General features: G+C 44.2%; 1 protein-coding gene and 1 pseudogene across 2 annotated transcripts in view; one reads left to right on the forward strand and one right to left on the reverse strand.

Annotated features, from left to right (window-relative positions):
• The window catches only part of LOC136500454 (65-kDa microtubule-associated protein 8-like), a 17,639-nt gene extending 16,869 nt beyond the window's left edge, over positions 1 to 770 (forward strand). Inside the window, exons 9-10 of one of the 2 annotated variants that reach the window (XM_066495805.1) lie at positions 10 to 84; positions 304 to 442. In XM_066495805.1, coding sequence (XP_066351902.1) covers positions 10 to 84; positions 304 to 311 — 83 coding nt within the window. In that variant the 3' untranslated portion in view covers positions 312 to 442. Of the gene's footprint in view, positions 1 to 9; positions 85 to 303 lie in introns of both variants that reach the window. The other variant, XM_066495803.1, reaches the window with a different exon arrangement.
• Positions 258 to 17,028, reverse strand: LOC136500453 (uncharacterized; annotated as a pseudogene).
• Positions 17,029 to 20,976: the final 3,948 nt, after the last annotated feature.

A 20,976-nucleotide genomic window follows, 5' to 3' on the forward strand; every position in this document is an offset into this window, starting at 1 on the left:
CTTTTGCAGCTCCCGCTTCTGGCAATGCTGAAAGACTACATGTTCACACTCAGAGAAAAAGAAGAAGAGAAATACAGGCAACGGGTGAGTAGTTATTAGTCAACTGGTTGATGGTACAGGGAATCACATAATCTGGCTCATACACAGGGTGCTCAAATAAGGGGGTTGCTCTAGGAATTTAGTTCAAAGGTTGAACTAAATCCTAAGGATTTGGATTCCAACCCCCCTTATCCAAACAGTATCTAAGAATAGAAACCTACTATCAGTCTGGATGACATTGATTTCATAAACATTTGTTTACAGGAGAATAAAAAGATACAGACTCTACTTGTAAAGAGGCATGAGAATTCAATAATGTTAAGGCCCAACACAAGCTTCAGTCGTCCATCAAGCAGAGGCTTCAATACGAGTCCTGGCTCCACATCCATTTGGAACAGCCAAGTTTCTGCCAAAGTGCAACTGCCTGACTCAGAGAACTCCCCAGCTGAAAAAGATATGCGTGCAAAAAGAATTAGGAACAGAGGTATGCAGGGCGTGTTGGGAAATAACAGAAGCTGTTCAATCTCTCATGAAGATAAAGCAGAAGTCTCCACAGTGAAGCAAGGCCTTTCACCAATTTAATTTTATTTTTCCACTTATGAATTGCTGCTTTTATTTTTCCAATCTGCCTAACGTGAAGTTGCAACAACCCCCTTAAGCTATTAGAAAAGTGAAGAGAAGTATGTTTGTATGCAGCTTATACCATATTCATATATTTATTGATGTATGATTCAGTAAAATATGTTATTTTAGCTGTTTTGAACTTCCGGTGCCGAAGTACTAACAGAGATCATCAAATGAAAAGCGCAAAAAGGAAAGGTGACTTACCATGTTAGCGGAACAATTCTACGATGTCTGGCAGCATATCAATCACTTCCTTGCAGAGGGTGTGAAAGACGCCAATTAAGATGTGTACGCCCACTTCTATTATGATATAAAACCTGCCAAGCCAATAGTCAATGAGAGAACCTGGCTAAACAAAAAAAACAAAGCAAACACTCGTGGTTCTGCCCATTCATAAATGGAAATAATTTATCATACATCAGTCACAGTCCTTCCCTCTTCAGGGGCCACATTAGTTAGTTATGCACATCAAGGCGAGAACTCATACATATGTATAATGAATATGAATACTGCCAATAGTATCTTCAAACCATGCCCAATTCACATAACCACTAACCAAGCTATTTTACATTTTTACATTTTTTATTTCTTACTTCCTCAATCCCAAATTATAAGACGTTTTGGCAATTCTAGATTCATGTTTGAATATCTGTACTTGGAAAGCATGAAGTGCCTGAACCGTGACTTGGGGCTCTTGGTGGGTTTCAACTCTAGCCTACCCCAACTTGCTTGGGACTGAAAGGCCATGTTGTTGTTGTTGTTGGCAATTCTAGATTCATAGCTTTTACTATGTATCAAGACATAACATATATCTAGGTGTGTAGCAAAAGCTATGAACCTAGAAAAGCCAGAAGAACGTCTTATAGTTTGGAACAGAGGGAGTACTATTCAGTAAACCACATCATCCTCACTAATTGTGTTTTGCTAGGCAATTTTGGTATAATTTACTGGCCTCTCCTGGAACTGAGTGCATTGTACCTAGAAGGAACAAGAGCTTCACTGATTGGTGGAGAAAAGCAAACAAAAAGATTTGAACAGTATGGTGATCCTGGAAGCATGGGCCTTGTGGCTTCACAGGAAAAGAGGAGTTTTTGACAGTGCAACTCCTTCCCTAGCAACAGCACAGCATTCCTTCAAAGAGGAATTGAGTCTTGCTGCTTCACTAGTGCTCACTGATCAAAAACTTCAGAAGCTATTTTTTGGTCGTGGAGAGATGCTAGTGTAAGTGGCTAGAAAGGTCGGGTCATTTCTTCCTTGTAACAAGGGTTTTGAGTGCCGTGTGGTGTTTTTTTTCCTTGCAACCTTCTCTTGTCTCACAGGTGAGGCATAGGGGTTGCCTTTTATGGGTTTTTATCCCCTCTCTTTCTCTCTATAATATAAAGATACGCAGCTCTTCTGTGTGTTTGAGAAAAAAAAAAGTAACCACATCAATAATAAGATGTATTGCATTTCTACTGATTTCAGTTGTAGACCAACAAAACAATCCAAACAATACCTCTTCCAGAATGACATAAGCAACATAAGAAACTAAAAGGCCAAATAAGCAACTCACAACTTTCTGATCACTTCCTCCTGTGCAGAGGTATTCGTCATTAGGGGCTACAGCAACCTGGGATTTATACCATGAAAAATCAATAGCAAAAGAGGTAAGCTGAAGAGCCCCAGAAGTAGAATATCACAAAATAGGCTCACCGCATTAGCACATCGAGTATGAGCGACGATATGTCTGACACAAGGTTGACCTAGAGTAACATCCCACATTCCAACACTAAAAGCAGAGTAAATTAGTAGTTAAGCATTTTCATAACTTAAACGCAGATTGATGAAAATGACACAATGCGTATGTCATTGGGCTAATTACTCACCTGCCATCACCACTTACAGTGACAAGTACAGGTTCGTTATGCAGCCACTGTGTGGCATTTACCCCCTGATCACCCTTGTCAACATGGCTGAACAGACAACAGAGAAGATAAGCCTATACAAAGGTGGATAACAAAACAAAAGGATGCTACATTGGAAGACAATGAACAGAGTACTATTTAGATTTTATAGCCACAATCTGCAAACCATGTGGTAGGAAACAATGAAGACAGGACATGTCCGTAGTATTATCAGTGGTTATCAAGTGGTCAAACAACACCACATTTAGTCTCAACCAGAGGGTATTAGCAGGGGTTACCAGTAACCTAGTGGACAAACAACAACAAAGACTTGTAGTCCCGAGCAGGTGGAGTAGGCTAGTGATGAAACCCAACAAAAGCCACCAAGAAAGAAGGTATAAAACTGAAACTAGCAATAGTCATCATAGTAAAAGGGGATACGCGCACCAGACCATTCTAAGCTTTGCCTAGTATTTTTTTTTTCAAAATATTTAGATTTGACATGAGAAAACAATATTATCTTTTGCCTCAAAAAATACTTTTTGTATTACAAGTTTATAACACCACACCATAAATGAGCAATGTTTTGGAGTTTGGACATTGGCACGTTCTTCAGAGCACAAATTTTGCACTTTTGGCTAAATATTTATAGAACACAGCAAAAGTAAGTAAGTATAGAATATATGTCCTAAGTTCACTTTAGCATTTGTCCTAAGTCAAACTTATCAAACTTTGACCAAGCTTATAGAAAAAATGCATCAACATCTACGATATCAAATTAGTTTCATTAAATTCTCAATGAAATGTCTTGATAGTGCATCAATTTGAACTTGTAGATGTTAGTTTATTTTTCTATTGGAGTTTGGACATTGGCACGTTCTTCAGAGCACAAATTTTGCACTTTTGGCTAAATATTTATAGAACACAGCAAAAGTAAGTAGTATAGAATATATGTCCTAAGTTCACTTTAGCATTTGTCCTAAGTCAAACTTATCAAACTTTGACCAAGCTTATAGAAAAAATGCATCAACATCTACGATATCAAATTAGTTTCATTAAATTCTCAATGAAATGTCTTGATAGTGCATCAATTTGAACTTGTAGATGTTAGTTTATTTTTCTACCGCCTGTGACCGGAAGGTCCCAGGTTCGAGTCGCGGTCTCCTCGCATTGCACAGGCGAGGGATAAGGCTTGACACTGACACCCTTCCCCAAACCCCACACAGAGCGGGAGCTCTCTGCACTGGGTACGCCCCCTTTGACTTGGGACAAAGCTAAATCTATGCATGGTCTCCAATACAACTTTGACCTAGCAATATCTATAAAAAACATACCATCTTAAATTAAAATTAAAATAGTCATACATTATGAAAGTATGTTTCATAATGAATCTAGTAATGCTAATCTTATGTTTCATAATGAATCTAGTAACGCTAATCTTATGTGTTCAACCTATATATTTATATATTCATAGGCAAATGGTAAAAAAAAATTACTTAGGACAAACTTAGATGGACTTATATTTCAGATCAGAGGAAATATATTTTATAAAAGTATTACATAAAGTACAAACTCTGAGCACATATGAAACATCTAACAGAATGGAATCATCATGAGCATACCAATGACCAGCCAGAATGCTGTATTAAATGTTTCCTCTATTTTTTTATATAATTTTGCAACTTCAGGAGTAACATAGCATGAATGAAGATCTTCGTAAATGGAGAAGTTTAAACAAATGAGTAAAGCTTTTACTATAGTTATCTTTTCTACTTTTCTTTCTTTTTTTGAGGGCAATACAGTAGGGAAAGGCCCTAGGTAAAAAAAAAAAACAAAAGAAAGGAAAATACAACAGAAACGTCTACAAAAGCAGACAGAACTGCACAACAGGCTATTCAGCAAAAAAAGAGGCTATTGCTAAGAGAGAACTTAAATCTGTGTAGAAGCAACTTTACAGTATGTACAAGTTTTCTACTTTTCTTGTGAAGCTACCTACTAGACTAAATAAAACAGACAGAAACAGTCTACATCAGATTACTAGAAACAGCACATCATGAATCCAGTGAAAAACTAAATTGCAATTCATAGTATAGATGACTTCCACTAGGTTCACAATTGAAGCTCATATAAATTGTCACCAACTTTTCAGGCATAACTAATCACTAGATGCAATAATGATTAGTGCTGCATTTTACATACCCTGGCAGTTGACTTGTGTATTCTGCAGTAGGCATCTGAATACCATGGCTAAAGCAATGTAAAGGCCGACAAAATCGCATATCTCTGCTTCGTGAAACATCCTTGCTTTGATTTATTGGGACAAGCCTTGCATCCCAAACCAAAGTATTATTTGATGTGCTAGAAGCAGAAAAATAGGTGCCACAGTTGCTAAATGAAACAGATGTAACCTGTTGAGAAGCAACATATTTATTATCAGTTCTCAGAGAAGAAATATGTTAGTAACTAAGAGATCAATAAGAAAGATTTCAATCACACAAAAGCAATAAAATAATTTCCACATTATCAATCAAACCTATACAGCCCTTAATTCCAACTTCTATGCAACAATACCTCACAACCAGATCCCACTGATAAGTGACTAATTGCAGAACAAGTACGGATGTCAAATAAGCCAATAGTCCCATCACCAGAACCTGCATATTGAAAGTAAAGACAAAATACAGTTCATCATGGCTGCAATAGGGGAGATCCCATGTGACAGAAAGGATAAATAACCTGTAATGAGAGTGTTGCCAGCAGGGTTGACTTTAAGGGAAGTAATGTACTGTGACAGAGATATGTTAGTCCTCCATTAACCTCTAAAAGTCATACGTACATAGAAACAAAAGGAGAAGGTACATACAGAGTCACTTGCAGAGAAAGATAAATAAGACTCTGGAGAATCAATATCCCATAATTGTACCACAGCTGAGCCACCATAGTCACAATCGCTTCCACATGCCAGATGATTCTCACTATAGAACTCCATTGTATCAACTGAGGGATAGATCATATCCTGGGACCTACATTAACAAAGATATACAGGGTTTGAGTCTGGTTTAACAGTTTAAGCATATTGGGATTTTGCACTTTAATCATTTCCATTTTTCCTCTCTAGAAGCTCAGGCCACATAAAGCACTTTAGTCCTCAGCTTAGGAAATTTTCCTCTGCAAAATGCACCCATCTAGTTTTTACCTTCTATATAACTGTATCAACATTTTTTTATCTTTTTCCTCAAAAACACAGGAGGTGTGTGTATCTTTGTATTAAAGAGAGAATAAGGAAACTGTCCCTCACAAAGCAACCACTCTTATCTCAATTAAAGGATGAGAGGGTTGCAGGAAAAGAAAACGAAATGGTAACAAGCATCAACATTCTTTTTAATAAAATGCACAGTGGGGGCCCACCCCTACTGTATTTCCCCTCAAAAACTGGAATCAACATTCAAAATGGAGTGAAAAGCATCGTGGATCTCAACTTTTCCTGCATTCTCTTCTGGGTCCATGAACTCTCAAAGCGACCATCTGGGTCCTTTTAACTTTTCAAATGGTTCACTCGACGGGAGAATAACTAAATACTGTTGTAAACATTAACAATTTATATTCAACAAATTTTAAAAAGAAAAGGTTAATATTACACTACAATAACTTATGATACAAAACTTGTGAACTAGGGGAGAACAAGTACTTATAAGGAGAAAAAAAGAAAACAAAACGGGATGGACAAGAACAAATTCACATGTTACCTCAAGTTCGAATTTAGATCAGAAGCAAGTTCACCTCTTAAAGCATTCCATAGTAGAAGCTTCCCGTCACCTTTTGCTCCACTAGTGACAACAAGACCTGTAAATGTACACCATGTTGAGATCAAAAAATAAAGAAAGATGGAATAAAAATAGAGATAATTATGATTCATTTAAGAGAAGAAACATAAGGCAAACGAACAAACCAGTAGAGTTAACACAACACAGAAAGTTATCACCATTATCTGCAGTTAATATATCCTTATCTTCCATAGATGTTGCACGCATCACCCAACAAAATCACTATTCTAGTGAGACATCAGAACAAAAAATTGAACAGAACAATATGGTAGTACATAGGACATAGGAGTCAATCAGCATAAAAACGGAAACGAACATAAGGTTGCTGTATTTTCTTTCCCATGGAAAATCTGCCAGCTCAGCATCAATTGTCTAAGAAGTAAGAAAACTACCAACATGCAAGAAAAAAAAAAGGAGAAAGCTATGAACTAAACAAAATGTAAACAAGACATACAAGATGTAGGAGTTGTGGGATAAAGAGATGAGGTTGATGAAAAGCACACATACATGATTGCCATTTATTCACTGCCATAGCATTTATTTTCTGTGTATGCCCCACTGAATTTTGGTCATCACCACTCAGCGTATAGAGGCAAGAGCCGGTAATGCAGTCCCATACCTATTCTCCAGTACAGGAAGAGAAGCAATAAACAGTTTTATTCTCACATAGTTGCAGGGATCGGCAAGGAACAAAATCTAGTTACCTTTAACAAATTAGAAGCACAAGACACTACACTTGCTCCTTTGACTGCAAACGCGATAGACTGGATCTGAGAACAATAAGTAGAACTAAGTAATAACACTAGTCAACATGGTAAAAGTAAGCGTGAGCATGTCAAAAACTCTATGTCCAAAGAAAAACGAAATCCAACAACAAAACATTCTAATATAATGTGAAATTCAGATTGGTTAGCACTTGCACAACAAATACTCTTATCTGGTTGTATCACATCCACAAACCAGATATGCTTATGAAACAGTCAGTTTCTCTTTCTCATCATTGTATAGGGCACGTTTAGAAGTAATGTGACAGAATTGAGGATGAAGCACGTGTTAGGCAGGCCTATGTGTGATTAGCTATAATTAGCACCTACTATGTATACTTGATTGTATTCCTTGTATACCCAGCCATATTGGCTATATATATGAAGGTCACCCCCCCATATTGGGTGTGAGGTGTGTCTCTACATGGTATCAGCCGATTAGATCCTATTCTCCCGGTCTTTCCCTCCCTCCACCTCGCGACTCCGTGATCGCGCAGCCACCTCCCCCCACGCGCGAGACTTCCTCTCGCCCGTCCTCCCTCTCTCCTCTCCCATGGACACCTCGGCCTCCTCCTCGGCCACCAGTGCCGACACCCTGCCCGCGACAGGCACCCCCACCATGCCTGCCATGAGTGCCGGCGCTGCTGCCCCGATCGTGGCTTACAACTACGTCACAGTCAATGTCAAGTCCCACATCCCTTTTACGCTGGACCTTCAATCCAACTACTCCATGTGGGCGTTCTTCTTCAAGTCGTTGTGCGGCAAGTTCGGCCTTCGCTCGCACATCGACGGCTCTGCTCCCCCTCGACCTGATGATCCTCAGTGGGATGCCGCGGAGTGCTGCGTCCGGGGCTGGATCTCCGGCTCCGTCGACGACTCCGTCCTCGACCTCGCCATGGACGGTGCCGATCCAACCGCTCGTGATCTGTGGGTGGCCATTGAAGGGATCTTCCGCGTCAATCGGGAGCCGCGCGCCATCTTCCTCCTCAACAAATTTCACTCCATGGTGCAAGGTGACAGCACCATATCGGCGTACTGCCAACGGCTGAAGATCAAGGCCGCCGCTCTTCACGACGTCGGCCATCCTGTCCAGGACTCGCTAGCTCGTCCTCGCCCTTCTGCGTGGCCTCAATCCTCGCTTCTCCAACACCGCCAACGACATCGCCAACTCCGCTGTACTTCCCACATTCGTCAGAGCCCATGACATGCTGGCACTAAAGAAGCTCCGTCTCGCCAACGACGAAAAGACAGTCGCCAGCACCGCCCTCCTCGCCACCGCCGGCTCTGGCTGCACCAGCCCGGGCGGGTGCTGTGCTCTCGCTGCCACAGCCAACTCTGGAGGTCCACACAACCCACACGTGACCGGCTACAACAGCAACAAGGGCGGACAGGCGGACGGCAACAGCAGCGGCAGCAAGGGCAAGGGCAAGGGCCGGCGTGGCAGGAACAGCGGCTCTTCGCAGCAACGCGGCGGCGTTGGCCAGACTGGTCAATACCGACCCATGGGCCCCTAGATTTGCTACAATCCATGGGCGCCACAGGGCCCTCCTTCGGCTGAGCAGGGCGGCTGGCGCCCAGGCGTGCTTGGCACCCCTCCTCCTCAGGCTCACACGGCCTTCGCGCCTACGCAGCCCCCGACGACATTTGCGCCGCTCCACAGTCTCCCAACAAGCTCCCATGTGGAACCAGGATGGTCTTGTCGCTGCACTCAATCAGATGCATCTCCAGGGCCAGCATCCCTGGGTCCTGGATTCTGGCACCTCCTCCCACATGAGCTCCTCGGATGGTATACTCCTCTCTCGCCATCCTCCTCCTCAGCTCTTCCATTACAGTTGGCAATGGTGCAAATCTTCCTATTTCATGCCGTGGCGAGTCTGTTCTTCATACACCAGAGTCCAATTTTCATCTAAATAATGTCTTAGTTGTCCCATCTCTAGTCTGCAATCTGCTATCTGTCCGTTAATTTACTAGGGACAACAACTGCTCTATAGAATTTGACGCCCTTGGTTTTTCTATCAAGGATATCCTGACCCAACGTGTATGCTTCGCTGCAATAGTGATGGTGATCTTTACACCTTCCCTGCTGCGTCTTCCGCTCCACACGCTAGCATTGCCATCTCCACCGACCTCTAGCATCACCGTCTTGGTCATCCCAGCTCCGCCACCATTGACATTCTTCGTCGTAATGCGTCCATAAGCTGTAATAAAGTAGAGCAACTGCTATGTCATTCTTGTCAGCTTGGCAAACATGTGCGCCTTCCTTTTTCAGATTCTAGTTCATATACTTCCATGCCTTTTGAACTTGTTCACTGTGATGTATGGACATCCCCGGTTGCCAGTGTATCCAGGTATCAATATTATCTCGTTTTACTTGATGATTTTACTCATTTCTATTGGACCTTTCCCCTCACTCGCAAATCTGAAGTCTCCACACATATTGCAAATTTTTGCAATTATGTCCACACTCAATTCAGCCTTGCCATCAAAGTTGTCCAAGCCGACAACGGCACTGAGTTCGTAAACAATACCCTCAATACTCTTTTTGCTTCCCGTGGTATTCATTTATCGCGTCCATGCTGTGTTGTTCACCACAGCATTCCATACACTCTCCTCCACAACAAATCTCCCGAGTACTCCCACTTACGTGTCTGTGGGTGTCTCTGTTATCCGAACTTGACCGCCACGGCTCCCCACAAACTCTCCCCTCGCTCCACAGCTTGTGTTTTTCTCGGCTATCCCTCTTCCCACAAGGGGTACCGCTACCTCAACATGGCCACTAAGCGCAGTCATCATTTCTCGCCATGCGGTCTTCGATGAGACTTGTTTTCCCTTCGGGCTTTACCCCTCCAGGTCCTCGCCAAGCGACCTGGATTTTTTGCTTGCAGGTACTACAGTGCCGGTGCGTCCTGCATCTTTGCCCTCTGCTGCTGGGCAGTCACACCAAGGTTTCATTGAGGAGCTGACCGACGACCCCGCGATCTTGTTTCACGGCCCCGTACTGCCTGCTGCCCCGGCTCCAGCTGCTCCTCCAGCGGCTGCCCCGGCTCTAGCTGTTGTTCACGCCGCTCCACCAGCTCGGGACATCCAGCTTGTCTACAGCCGGCGTCCCCGGGCGCATGACGGGTCCTCTACAGCACCAGGATCAGCTCCTGCACCTGTTAAGCAGCCTCCTGCCCCTGTACAGCAGGCTACTGCTCCTCTACAGCAGCCACAGGTGCCCGCAGCTCCACCAGCACCTCCCGTACAGCAGGAACGACGCATCACGCGGACCCAGTCCGGGGCCATACCGGTTATGCGGTATGTGGGGCTCTCTGCGACAACCACTCCGTCTCCACTTCCCGCCAACTACCGTAGCGGTTTGGCTGATCCAAACTGGCGTGCGGCCATGGCTGAGTACAAGGCTCTCATCGACAACGGGACATGGCGCCTCGTGCCCCGGCCACCCGGCGCCAACGTGGTCACAAGCACAAGTACCACTCTGACGGTACCCTCACCCGCCACAAGGCTCGCTGGGTGGTTCGTGGCTTCTCCCAGCGCCACAACATCGACTACGACGAGACATTCAGCCCGGTGGTCAAACCAGCAACCATCCGAGCTGTCCTCAGCATTGCTGCCTCACGGGCCTGGCCTATTCATCAGCTAGACGTCAAGAACGCCTTTCTCCATGGACATCTGGAGGAGACCATCTACTGCCAGCAGCCCCCAGGCTTCGTCGACCCTGTTTTTCCTGATCATGTGTCTGTTGCAGGCGCTCCCTCTACGGACTGAAGCAGGCTCCCCGAGCCTGATACCAGCGTTTTGCGACATACATTCGCCAGCTCGGCTTCGTCGCCTCGACTTCCGACACCTCCCTCTTTGTCTACAAAGACTGGGACCAGTATCGCCTACCTGCTTCTGTACGTCGACGACATCGTCCTTACTGCGTCCTCGACGGCATTTCTACAGCAGGTCATTGGGCGCCTCCACTCTAAGTTTGCCATGACTGACCTGGGCGCACTCCATCACTTCCTCGGCATCTACCGTCACTCGCTCCGCCGACGTCTTGTTCTTATCACAGCGACAGTACGCCGTTGAGCTCCTTCAACGCGCCAGCATGGCTAAGTGTCACTCTACGACGACACCTGTTGACACTCATGCCAAGTTATCCGCCACCGCCGGTGCCCCTGTTGCTGATCCGTTCGCGTACCGGAGGCTTGCTGGCGCGCTCCAGTACCTCACGCTGACTCGTCCTGACTTGGCATACGCCGTCCAACAGGTGTGCCTCTTCATGCATGATCCCCGCAAGCCGCACCTCTCGATGATCAAGCGGATTCTACGCTACCTGAAGGGCACTCTCTCCTCCGGCCTCCACATTGGTATCGGCCCTGTTCAGTCACTGGTCGCCTACTCCGATGCCGACTGAGCTTGGCTGCCCAGATTCTCGGCGCTCCACCTCCGACTATTGTGTCTACCTCGGCGACAATCTGATTTCTTGGTCCTCCAAGCGTCAGACCACGATCTCCCGCTCCAGTGCAGAAGCAGAGTACCGTGCTGTTGCTCATGTGGTGGCCGAGTGCTGCTGGCTACGCCAGCTCCTGCAGGAGCTCCACGTCTCCATTGCTTCGGCGATGGTTGTCTACTGCGACAATGTCAGCACTGTCTACATGACAACCAACCCCGTTCATCATCGTCGCACGAAGCACATTGAGATTGATATTCACTTCGTCCGTGAGAAGGTTGCCTTGGGACAAGTTCGGGTTCTTCGCGTGTCATCCTCTCACCAGTTCGCAGACATCATGACCAAGGGCCTTCCTGTACAGCTATTTACTGAATTTAGGTCCAGTCTATGCGTCCGGGATCCTCCCGCTTAGACTGCGGACGGGTATTAGGCAGGTCTATGTGTGATTAGCTATAATTAGCACCTACTATGTATACTTGATTGTATTCCTTATATACCCAGCCATATTGGCTATATGAAGGTCACCCCCCATATTGGGTGTGAGGTGTGTCTCTACAGCACGAAATACAAATATTACAAGTGAAAGGTTCAAGCATGTCATATAGTCACATGACCACCTTTATCATTATTTTCATGGTTGTGGTCTTAACTCGTGAGCTTTTGTCCAGATATAGGATGGGATACTAATACAGTAATACAAGCAACAAAAGGAAGGGAATGAAAAGGTATGGATGCCCTAGCTCAGAACATACAGAATCTGTAAATGCGTCAAGAAAACTTATTTGGCATACCTTGGTATTGTGGCCTCTAAGCTGAATTGCCCTTCCAGAAAGAAGATTGAAAAGCAGTAATTCATTGGGTGCCTGGATTCATGAAATATTGAATAAACCAAGAGAATAAAGGGCGTGCCCAATAATCAAAGCTCCCACACAAGCTAAAATATTCAAATAATTTAAAATAAGGATAACAAAATATGATTAAGAACAAAGATAAAGGTACTTAAGACAGTACAATAGTGATTTTTACAGTAGTAAGAAATACAAGGTATTCTTGAATAGTAAATGAAACATGAATCATAAATGGCACTGACCTCATTAGAGCAAGAAACAAGCTGAGGCAACCCTTCTGGATGAAATTTTACATCAAGAACTTTGCGGATACCTTGCTGAGGCAGAGCAACATTAAAAAAAAATTAGATAGGAATGTATAGATATAAGTGGTGGAGCTTGGGCTGCAGCAAAGAGCAAAAGTCCAGAAAACATAGTAGAGTGAGCTCTAAATCTATAAAAGCTTAAGGACCAGGTGGGACCATGGCCCACGTTGGCCTCAACAAAGCTCCGACCCTGATAGATACAACAACAACAAAATAAGACAACACAACCTTATTGTCCATGCAAATTGAGTAGGCTAGAGATGACAACCAAAATGAGCCACCAACAAGAAGGGAAAAAAATATTGACATGCTGCAAGTTGAAGAAATTTTTAATGAAAAGCATTTAGAGAAATAGTTATGCTTTCCTGTTGGACCATCTGGTGTCATCACAATTCCTTCATTTTTTAATCTGGAGTGATTTCTTTAGATAGATTTCCAGTTCAAAGAGGATTTGGCTCTAATCTTTTTTTTCCTCGAACACATAGGAGAGCTGTGTATCTTTGTATTAAGAAGAAAAGGGGGGCAAGAACCCTTACAACACATACCTCGTTTGTTAGACTACATGCCCTTTCCCTACAACAAACACGACCACGACCTGATTTGGCTCTAATCTTGCATACTGCAAGGTTATTGTTAGAACTTAGAACAATGGCTATTTGATTTCCAATAGTATTACAGTCTTTTTTAAGTTTACGACCCATGTATACACATTTACTTTTTTGAAAATATAAAAATTCTGTAGGGGTCTCCCTGTTGTTCCATTAAAAAAGAAGTCATCTTCCTATGTGAGACTTATGGCCTTACTACATCAATGCATGTAAACAGTCAGGCTACCGGAACTTAAGGTCACTGTCAATACAGCAAACTAATAACCAGGGAGGTCACCAGACTGTTTGACTGTTAGGATATATCCTTCTCATTTTTTCTGATTGACAAGCTAATCCACTTCAACACAGGAATCAAATTTAGTTTTGTTAATTTAAAAGCAGAAACAAGCATGCACTTAATAAAAAAGATGTACACCAGAAGAGTGCTTAATATTTGCATAGAAGAGAAGACAGTCAAAGCAAAGTGTTAGATATCAAAGATTCCAACTTCCACAAAATTCCACTGCCAAATGCATAAGAGATCCTTACCCTGCCATGAGGCTGAGCAGAAGGAGCACTTGACGTATAAGCACATGAAGTTGGACACCAAGATAGGTAACTTTTTCTCACAACATGTACAGCAGGCCCTTCAAACTGGACTGCAGGTGAATTCCATCCTAATTGAAAATCAAGAATAACTCATTATGATTTTAGGAAAATGAAAAAGGTAGACACAACTTTGAAAGGAAAAAGCAACTGAGCAATAATCTTTTGAGAACAAAACTACAAACAAACGTGCCTTCAAGAAATGGAGTCCATCTTTCACGATTTCGTCCAGCATAACCTCCATAAGAAGCAGCTTGAGAGCAGCTGACACCAGTTTCACGTCCCTCAAGACAGAATAATATATTTTTCTTAATATCTCTATGTGAAACTAGTGGATTAGCATGTCCTTTCCAAATATTGAAATTTCTTGAACCATCACTATTTGAGCTAGGATTTGGTTCATTCTGCAAGGTTTCTGCATGGTGTCACCACAATTGGTCAGTTGATACAGATCTGTTGAAACATATTTGCTATTTTATAATAGCTTAAAAAGCAAAATTTCATTAAAAACAGATAATTATGGGTCAACATATTCATTTTAAATAAAAAACAAGTTGTTACACACCAGCATTCCTGGGTGCATCTCGGCATGCTAAGGACATTCGGCCGCTGGTTGGTTTCTGGGCTGGTTTGGGCTGGCTGGTGCTGGTTTATTGTGAGAGGAAAACACTGTTGGCTGGCTGGTTTGGGCTAGCTGAAACCAACAAGCGAACAGGCTGATTGTAGCTTAATCTTCACAGTAAAATCAAAATATCCAAGATTAACAAGAATCATGATGCCCTTACAAAATCGATGTAATTTTGTGGTGTGAGCAGTCAAACTTGCAAAAAAAAAAGACTAACATAAACAATGGTTTTCGTTTATGGCATGGAGATGATGTTAGTAGCTTGTACTTCCAAACCACTGTTTATTAAATATTCTTTACTAAAATTTAGCAGATAGCTGAAAAGGTACTGCTCAAAGGCTTGTATATAAAAAAAATATAACTTTTTTTAGAATAAAATAGCACATATGAGCCAAAAAATAGAATGTATCTAAGATCAACTGGTAGAAGCTATAATAAGATGATTAATCCTATATTAGGTAAAATGACAAACCTGCTGATGCTTCACTATAACACCATGCAGGTGTAACAATGATAGGGTTTCTCTTCCTCTTATGCCCAGGTTCACTTTCTGGGGCTCCTCCTGGAACTGACTGTTCATTTATAAACACCTTCTTTGCCTCCGAAGGGGCTGAAGCATTTGCAGTAGTGGCCCCTTGTATACTCATGTTAGTCTCTTGATTTGGAAATTCCACATATGATGAATCTGTTTCTTTAATGGCAACAGTACAACATTGCTTTAACAGCACAGCAGTCAATTGGTTCTGCAAGTCTGTCAAACTGAAACACATCAAAGAACATGTTAGCACAAACTATTCACATGTTAACAGATAAATAGTTCAGAGTTAACCACATACAGTTCATATTTGAGCAAAGCTTCTTTCTTTTTGGACAATGACGTCTTCTTATCCCTAAGAGTTGCGTTTCCACCTTGAAATCTGCCTGCAGTACGGCTTTGTTGTCTGCATGCACTGACACTGGGAAATCTACCTGCAATTTTCCAGAATGTCATCTTACTATTCATGTAGACACTAGTAGCACTTCAAAAAAAAATGTAAATATATAGAAAGTAAACCTGTCACTGGAGGTATAGTTTTCTGTAATGGCACAATGTTTTCTTCTGGAGTGACTGCAGCAGCAATTGGTCGAACTGTGGCTCTAGCCGCAGAAAGTTGCAGAGTCTGCAAATCAAGAATCAGCTTTTGTAATCCCTTGCCAGGATGTCAAGCGCCAGTTTAGCACTCATAGAAGTTAGGGGGAAAAAAGATTTCTTGCAGCAACCGTCAGAAAACCATGTGTACCTTTGGCAACTTTCCCTTCTTTTTTAGCATCTTCAAGTGCATCCTCTGGGTGTAGTGAATCAAATGGTATTTTGAATGTTTCTCAACCAGCCTGTCCATTATCTTTGGGTTCGATGTAAGCCAGTCTGATATCTGCTGTGTAGCAACTAGTGAGTCCAGCTCAAGAGATTCCAACCACTGGTACACAGGCTTCCATAGATCAGTTCGCTGGAACCTGTACGGGAATGCAGCTCTGGTCTGCATCTAAAACCTGACAAAGAATAAAATAGAAGTGACCCTGACTCAGTTTTGTTGATCAATATGGCCTTATGGGGCCAGAATACAAGCATGTATCAAACATATATGGAGAAGGATAGTTCCATCAGTGCTATCATGCAGAAACAGCAGACTACATGAAGTACAGAGCTCCGAATTGAACTAATTGACACAGTAGTTTAAACATTCATAGAAACTCTTATAATCAGGAAACTAAACTGGCCATTATACAACTCCAAATTCCGAGGGCTGGAAAGTGTTGGCATTTGCTGCCTTTCTGTTAGAACCCCATAGTAGCCATTCAATTCTCTACGACTGAGCAAGAGAGTAACCCCAGATCAGTGGACATTGGACTGATTCAGGAATAAACCACACCCCCAATCACCAGATTTGATGAAGAAAAAAAAACAGATAAAGCACGCAAGCCGATTAATTTCGTCAACTCGACAACCGGGGGAGTCACATGACAATTCGCAAATAGTTGAGGTGTAGTTGGGTTACCAGGTCGCCGCGGAGAGCGAGGAGGCGCTGGTGTAGCTGGGAGCGAGGGAGGGAGGGGAGCTCGGGCCGGTGCACGTCGATGTAGGCGTCGACCTCGGGCTCGGTGGGCGGCCGTCCGTCGGGGAAGGACTCTATCCAGGCTCGCGCGGCGATCTCCCATGGGTGCGGCGGCCGCGTCGAAGAGGACGAAGGCGGCGCGGCGGGGGTTTGCGGTTGCGGAGGGGTCGGGTTCGGGGGCGTGGCCGGGGCGGTCCCGCCGGGGCCGGGGCCGGGGCCGGGGGTTTGGGGGTGGAACGGCGCGGGGACGGCGAAGGGCAGCGGCGCATCCGGCGGGAGCGCGCGGAGCGGGAGGATGGCCTGCGGCTCCGGCATTCGCGGCGGCGGCGGCGGCGGAGGTGCGGTGCCCTGGTGGGTTTTGGGGGGTTTGCTTGTGCTGTGTGCCTGACTGTGTGCTTGACAGCTCGAGAGAAATGTGAAATTGCAGCAGTTGCCTTTTTTTATTTCGAGGTGAAATGGACCCAATTTTTTAAGATTTGGGTTTTTTTAACAAAATTTAGGTTTGGCCCTAGGAGACTTAAACTCATCTTTGGACTCTGGGGTCAGCGTCAGGACATATGATGTAGAGGTAACACGTCTCGGCGCCACAGATCTTGGCGTCGAGGTGCCTGGCCGTGCACAGCAGGGCATTCAAGGTGGCGTTCACGTGGCTGGTACCTCAGCGCCAGAACACATGGCGTCGAGTTCGGCGCCACAGATCTTGGCGCCGACCTTGGCGCCATGTGTTCTGGCGCGAGCATGGATTCAATCGTGTGGCCGCCGCAGCTCTCTCTCGCGCTCTCTTTCTCCCTCTCTAGCTCTCTATCTCTCCTCTCCCTCTGACCGCCGCCGCCAGCTAGGCCTGCCGTCGACCACGCCTGCTCCGCCGGTTGCCGCCCGCTCCAGTGTTGCAGTTCACCGCCCGTCATTCCCCGCGCGCCGGTCGCCTCCCTCGCTCCCCCCATCCGTTCCCTCAGCCGCCCTCGTCGCACTAGAGCTCCTTTCACGCGCACCGGCGGCGAGGATGGCTCCTGCCCCTCCACGGCGTCCGAGTCAGGCGGCTACCGCGCCCATCCCCCCACCGTAGCTCGCGAGGACACCGCCGACTCGACCCGCTAGAGCCGCTGCCGCCGAGCACTCTAGTGCCACACCAAAGCAACGTCGCCGGAGCTGCTGCCGCACCGGCCCTCGACGTCGCCTCGGACCTTGCCGCGAGCCACCATCGTGGAACCGGTGCCTCCTCTCGCGGCTCCCTCGGCTCCTAGTGACCCAATCGCCTGAAAGGTCCTAATATGGCTAGAGAAGGGTGAATAGCCTATTTAAAAATCTACAAATCAACTAGAGCACTTTGATTAGTATGACAAATAGTGAAATGCAAACTTGCTCTAGCTCTATAAGGGTTGCAAGCCACCTATCCAACAATTCTAGTTGCAATGATTACTAGGCACACAACTTGCAATGTTACTACTCAATAAAAGCTCTCAATCTTGCTACTCTACAGAGCTCCACTAGATAAACTTAAAATAACAAAGCAAGCTATCAATTCTAATTACACTAAAGAGCTTGCAACAACTAGTTTGCAAGAATATAAATAAGTAAGTAGGGTGATTATACCGCCATATAGAGAAGTGAACCAATCACAAGGTGAATATTAACTCAATCACCGGGAGAATACCAAATGGCAAGAGACAACCAATTTTCTCCCGAGGTTCACGTGCTTGCCAACACGCTACGTCCCCGTTATGTCGACCAATACTTGGTGGTTCAGCAGCTAAGAGGTGTTGCACAAACCTCGTCCACATAATTTGGACACCGCAAGAACCTACCCATAAGCGAGGTAACTCAATGACATGAGCAATCCACTAGAGTTACCTTTCAGCGCTCTGCTGGGAAAGGTACAAATCCCCTCACAATCACCGAAGATGCCCACAAACAATCACCGACTCGTGCCAATCCTCCTCCGCTGCATCAAGCCGTCTAAGTGGTGGCAATCACCAAGAGCAATAAGTGAATCCCGCAGCAAAACACAAACACCAAATATCTCTAGATGCAATCACTCAAGCAATGCACTTGGATTCTCTTATAATCTCACAATAATGATGAAACAATGATGGATATGAGTGGGAGGACTTTGGCTAAGCTCATAAGGTTGCTATGTCAATGCAAATGGCCAAAAGAATGAGCTTGAGCCGGCTATAGGGCTTAAATAGAAGCCTCTACGAAATAGAGTCGTTGTACCCCTTCACTGGACACAACACGGGGTGACCGGACGCTCCAGTCAGTTCGATCGGACGTAGGACCCCAGTGTCCGGTCGCCCGATGCTTGCCATGTGTTATCGGCTTCAAACGCCGATCGCCCAATCTCAACGGTCAAGTGATGACCGGACGCGACAGTTAGAAAGTGACCGGACGCAGGTACCCCAGCGTTCGGTCGTTTCTAGTAAGGTTTCAAACGCGAAATTTTAGATCGAACTCACCCAACGTCCGGTCACTCAACGTTTCCTCTGTGCACCTCACGTCAGCGTATGTCAACACTGACCGTACTCAGACCATGAGGGTCCGGTCACTCTGTGAACTCCTGTCTTTTCTGTATAGGGCGTCGGTGGCACCGTCGGACTGTCCGTACTCTACGGGCGGACACTCCATCGGTAAAGTTTCTAACCCTTGCTCAAATATGCCAATCATCAAGTGTGTCACCTTGTGCATATGTGTTAGCATATTTTTACAAGCATTTTTAAGGGTGTTAGCACTCCACTAGATCATAAATGTATATGCAATGAGTTAGAGCATCTAGTGACACTTTGATAACCGTATTTCAATACGAGTTTCACCCCTCTTAATAGTATGGCTATCTAACATAAATGTGATCACACTCACTAAGTGTCTTGATCACCGAAATAAAATGACTCCTAATATTTATACATTTGCCTTGAGCCTTTTATTTTTCTCTTTCTTCTTTTCAAGTTCAAGCATTTGATCATCACCACGCCATCACCATCGTCATGATCTTCGCCATTGCTTCATCACTTAGAGTAGTGCTACCTATCTTATAATCACTTTGATAAACTAGGTTAGCACTTAGGGTTTCATCAATTAATCAAAATCAAACTAGAGCTTTCACCGCCCCAGTGACGCCATCGGCTCCAAGGTAATTTTTTTCTTTAGTTTTTTTAATTGAGTTAGTTTAGATAATGTAGTTATTTATTTTATATAGTTTTGCGGTTTGGTAAAGCTTTTTTAGTTATTTAGTGATTTAGTGATGTTTATTTAGCTAATTTAGATAGATAGTTATTTAGTGATTTAGTGATGTTTAATTAGCTAATTTTGGTAGATATTTATGTAGCTAATTTAGATAGATAGTTAGGTAATTTAGTTATATAGGTAGTACTTGTAGTAGATGTAGTTAGATAGATAGGTCGTTTAGATTAGATACTTATTTATTTAGGTAGAGAGTCGAAAACTTTTATATGTAAATCTATAATAACTTTGGTGTTGTGCATACCAACTAGATGGACAACGTAGTAACCCTGTATCAAGGAGGAAGTATGAAGGAAGATGAGTTTGGGAATGTCAGTTTTGTTGGAATGCAAAGGGTGCCAGTGATATTCGATGATCGGCCATTGTTTTGTGAGTTGTTTAGTAGGGCTCGTGATGAGCTTAAATGCAATTCAAATGAAGATGTCATCTTAGTTGAGATGGTACTTTACCATGGCAGGTTAGGGACAATTTTGAGGCGGTTGGTCCCAATTGCATCAGAGGCTCAATGGGACAAATATGTCAAAACTGTCATGAAGAATGAGTTTCAATGTTTGGATTTGATTGTGCGAAAGTTGTCCAATGATCCCACCCCTCATGGATATTCACCCCCTAATATTCATTTGCGCCCCTCATGGGTTGTTGCCAGCACTAGAGATTCTGGCACCCTCTGAGCCTCTGTTACTCAATCGTGAGGTGGATGTGGAAGATGCGGTTGTGGTGCCCGATGCTCAATTCGCCCCCAATGAGGTTGGTGTATGTCCTAGTATCCGTGTAGAATGTGGGACTGATGATGTTGTAAGTGTCCCTCAGGAGATCCCTTTGACTCAGAATCATCCTAGTAAGTGATTTAGTAACACTTTTGCTTTCCTTATTATTTGTTCATTCCATTCCTTTGTCTCAGTGCTATCCATATTTATGCTCTAATTGTAGGAGACAATCCTGATAATGATGGTTGTGCTCCTATTTCTCCATCAACCAATGTGGATCTAGGGTTTATGGCCTCTAACAGTGTAGATGTTGATATTGCGGATGATGAGGAGCCTTATGGCACAACAAGGGTCGTTGATTCTGATGATGACCGGCCAGTTGTAGCTTTGAGCGAA

Source organism: Miscanthus floridulus, chromosome 13 (assembly GCF_019320115.1).
Source record: "Miscanthus floridulus cultivar M001 chromosome 13, ASM1932011v1, whole genome shotgun sequence".
Classification (NCBI taxonomy): domain Eukaryota; kingdom Viridiplantae; phylum Streptophyta; class Magnoliopsida; order Poales; family Poaceae; genus Miscanthus; species Miscanthus floridulus.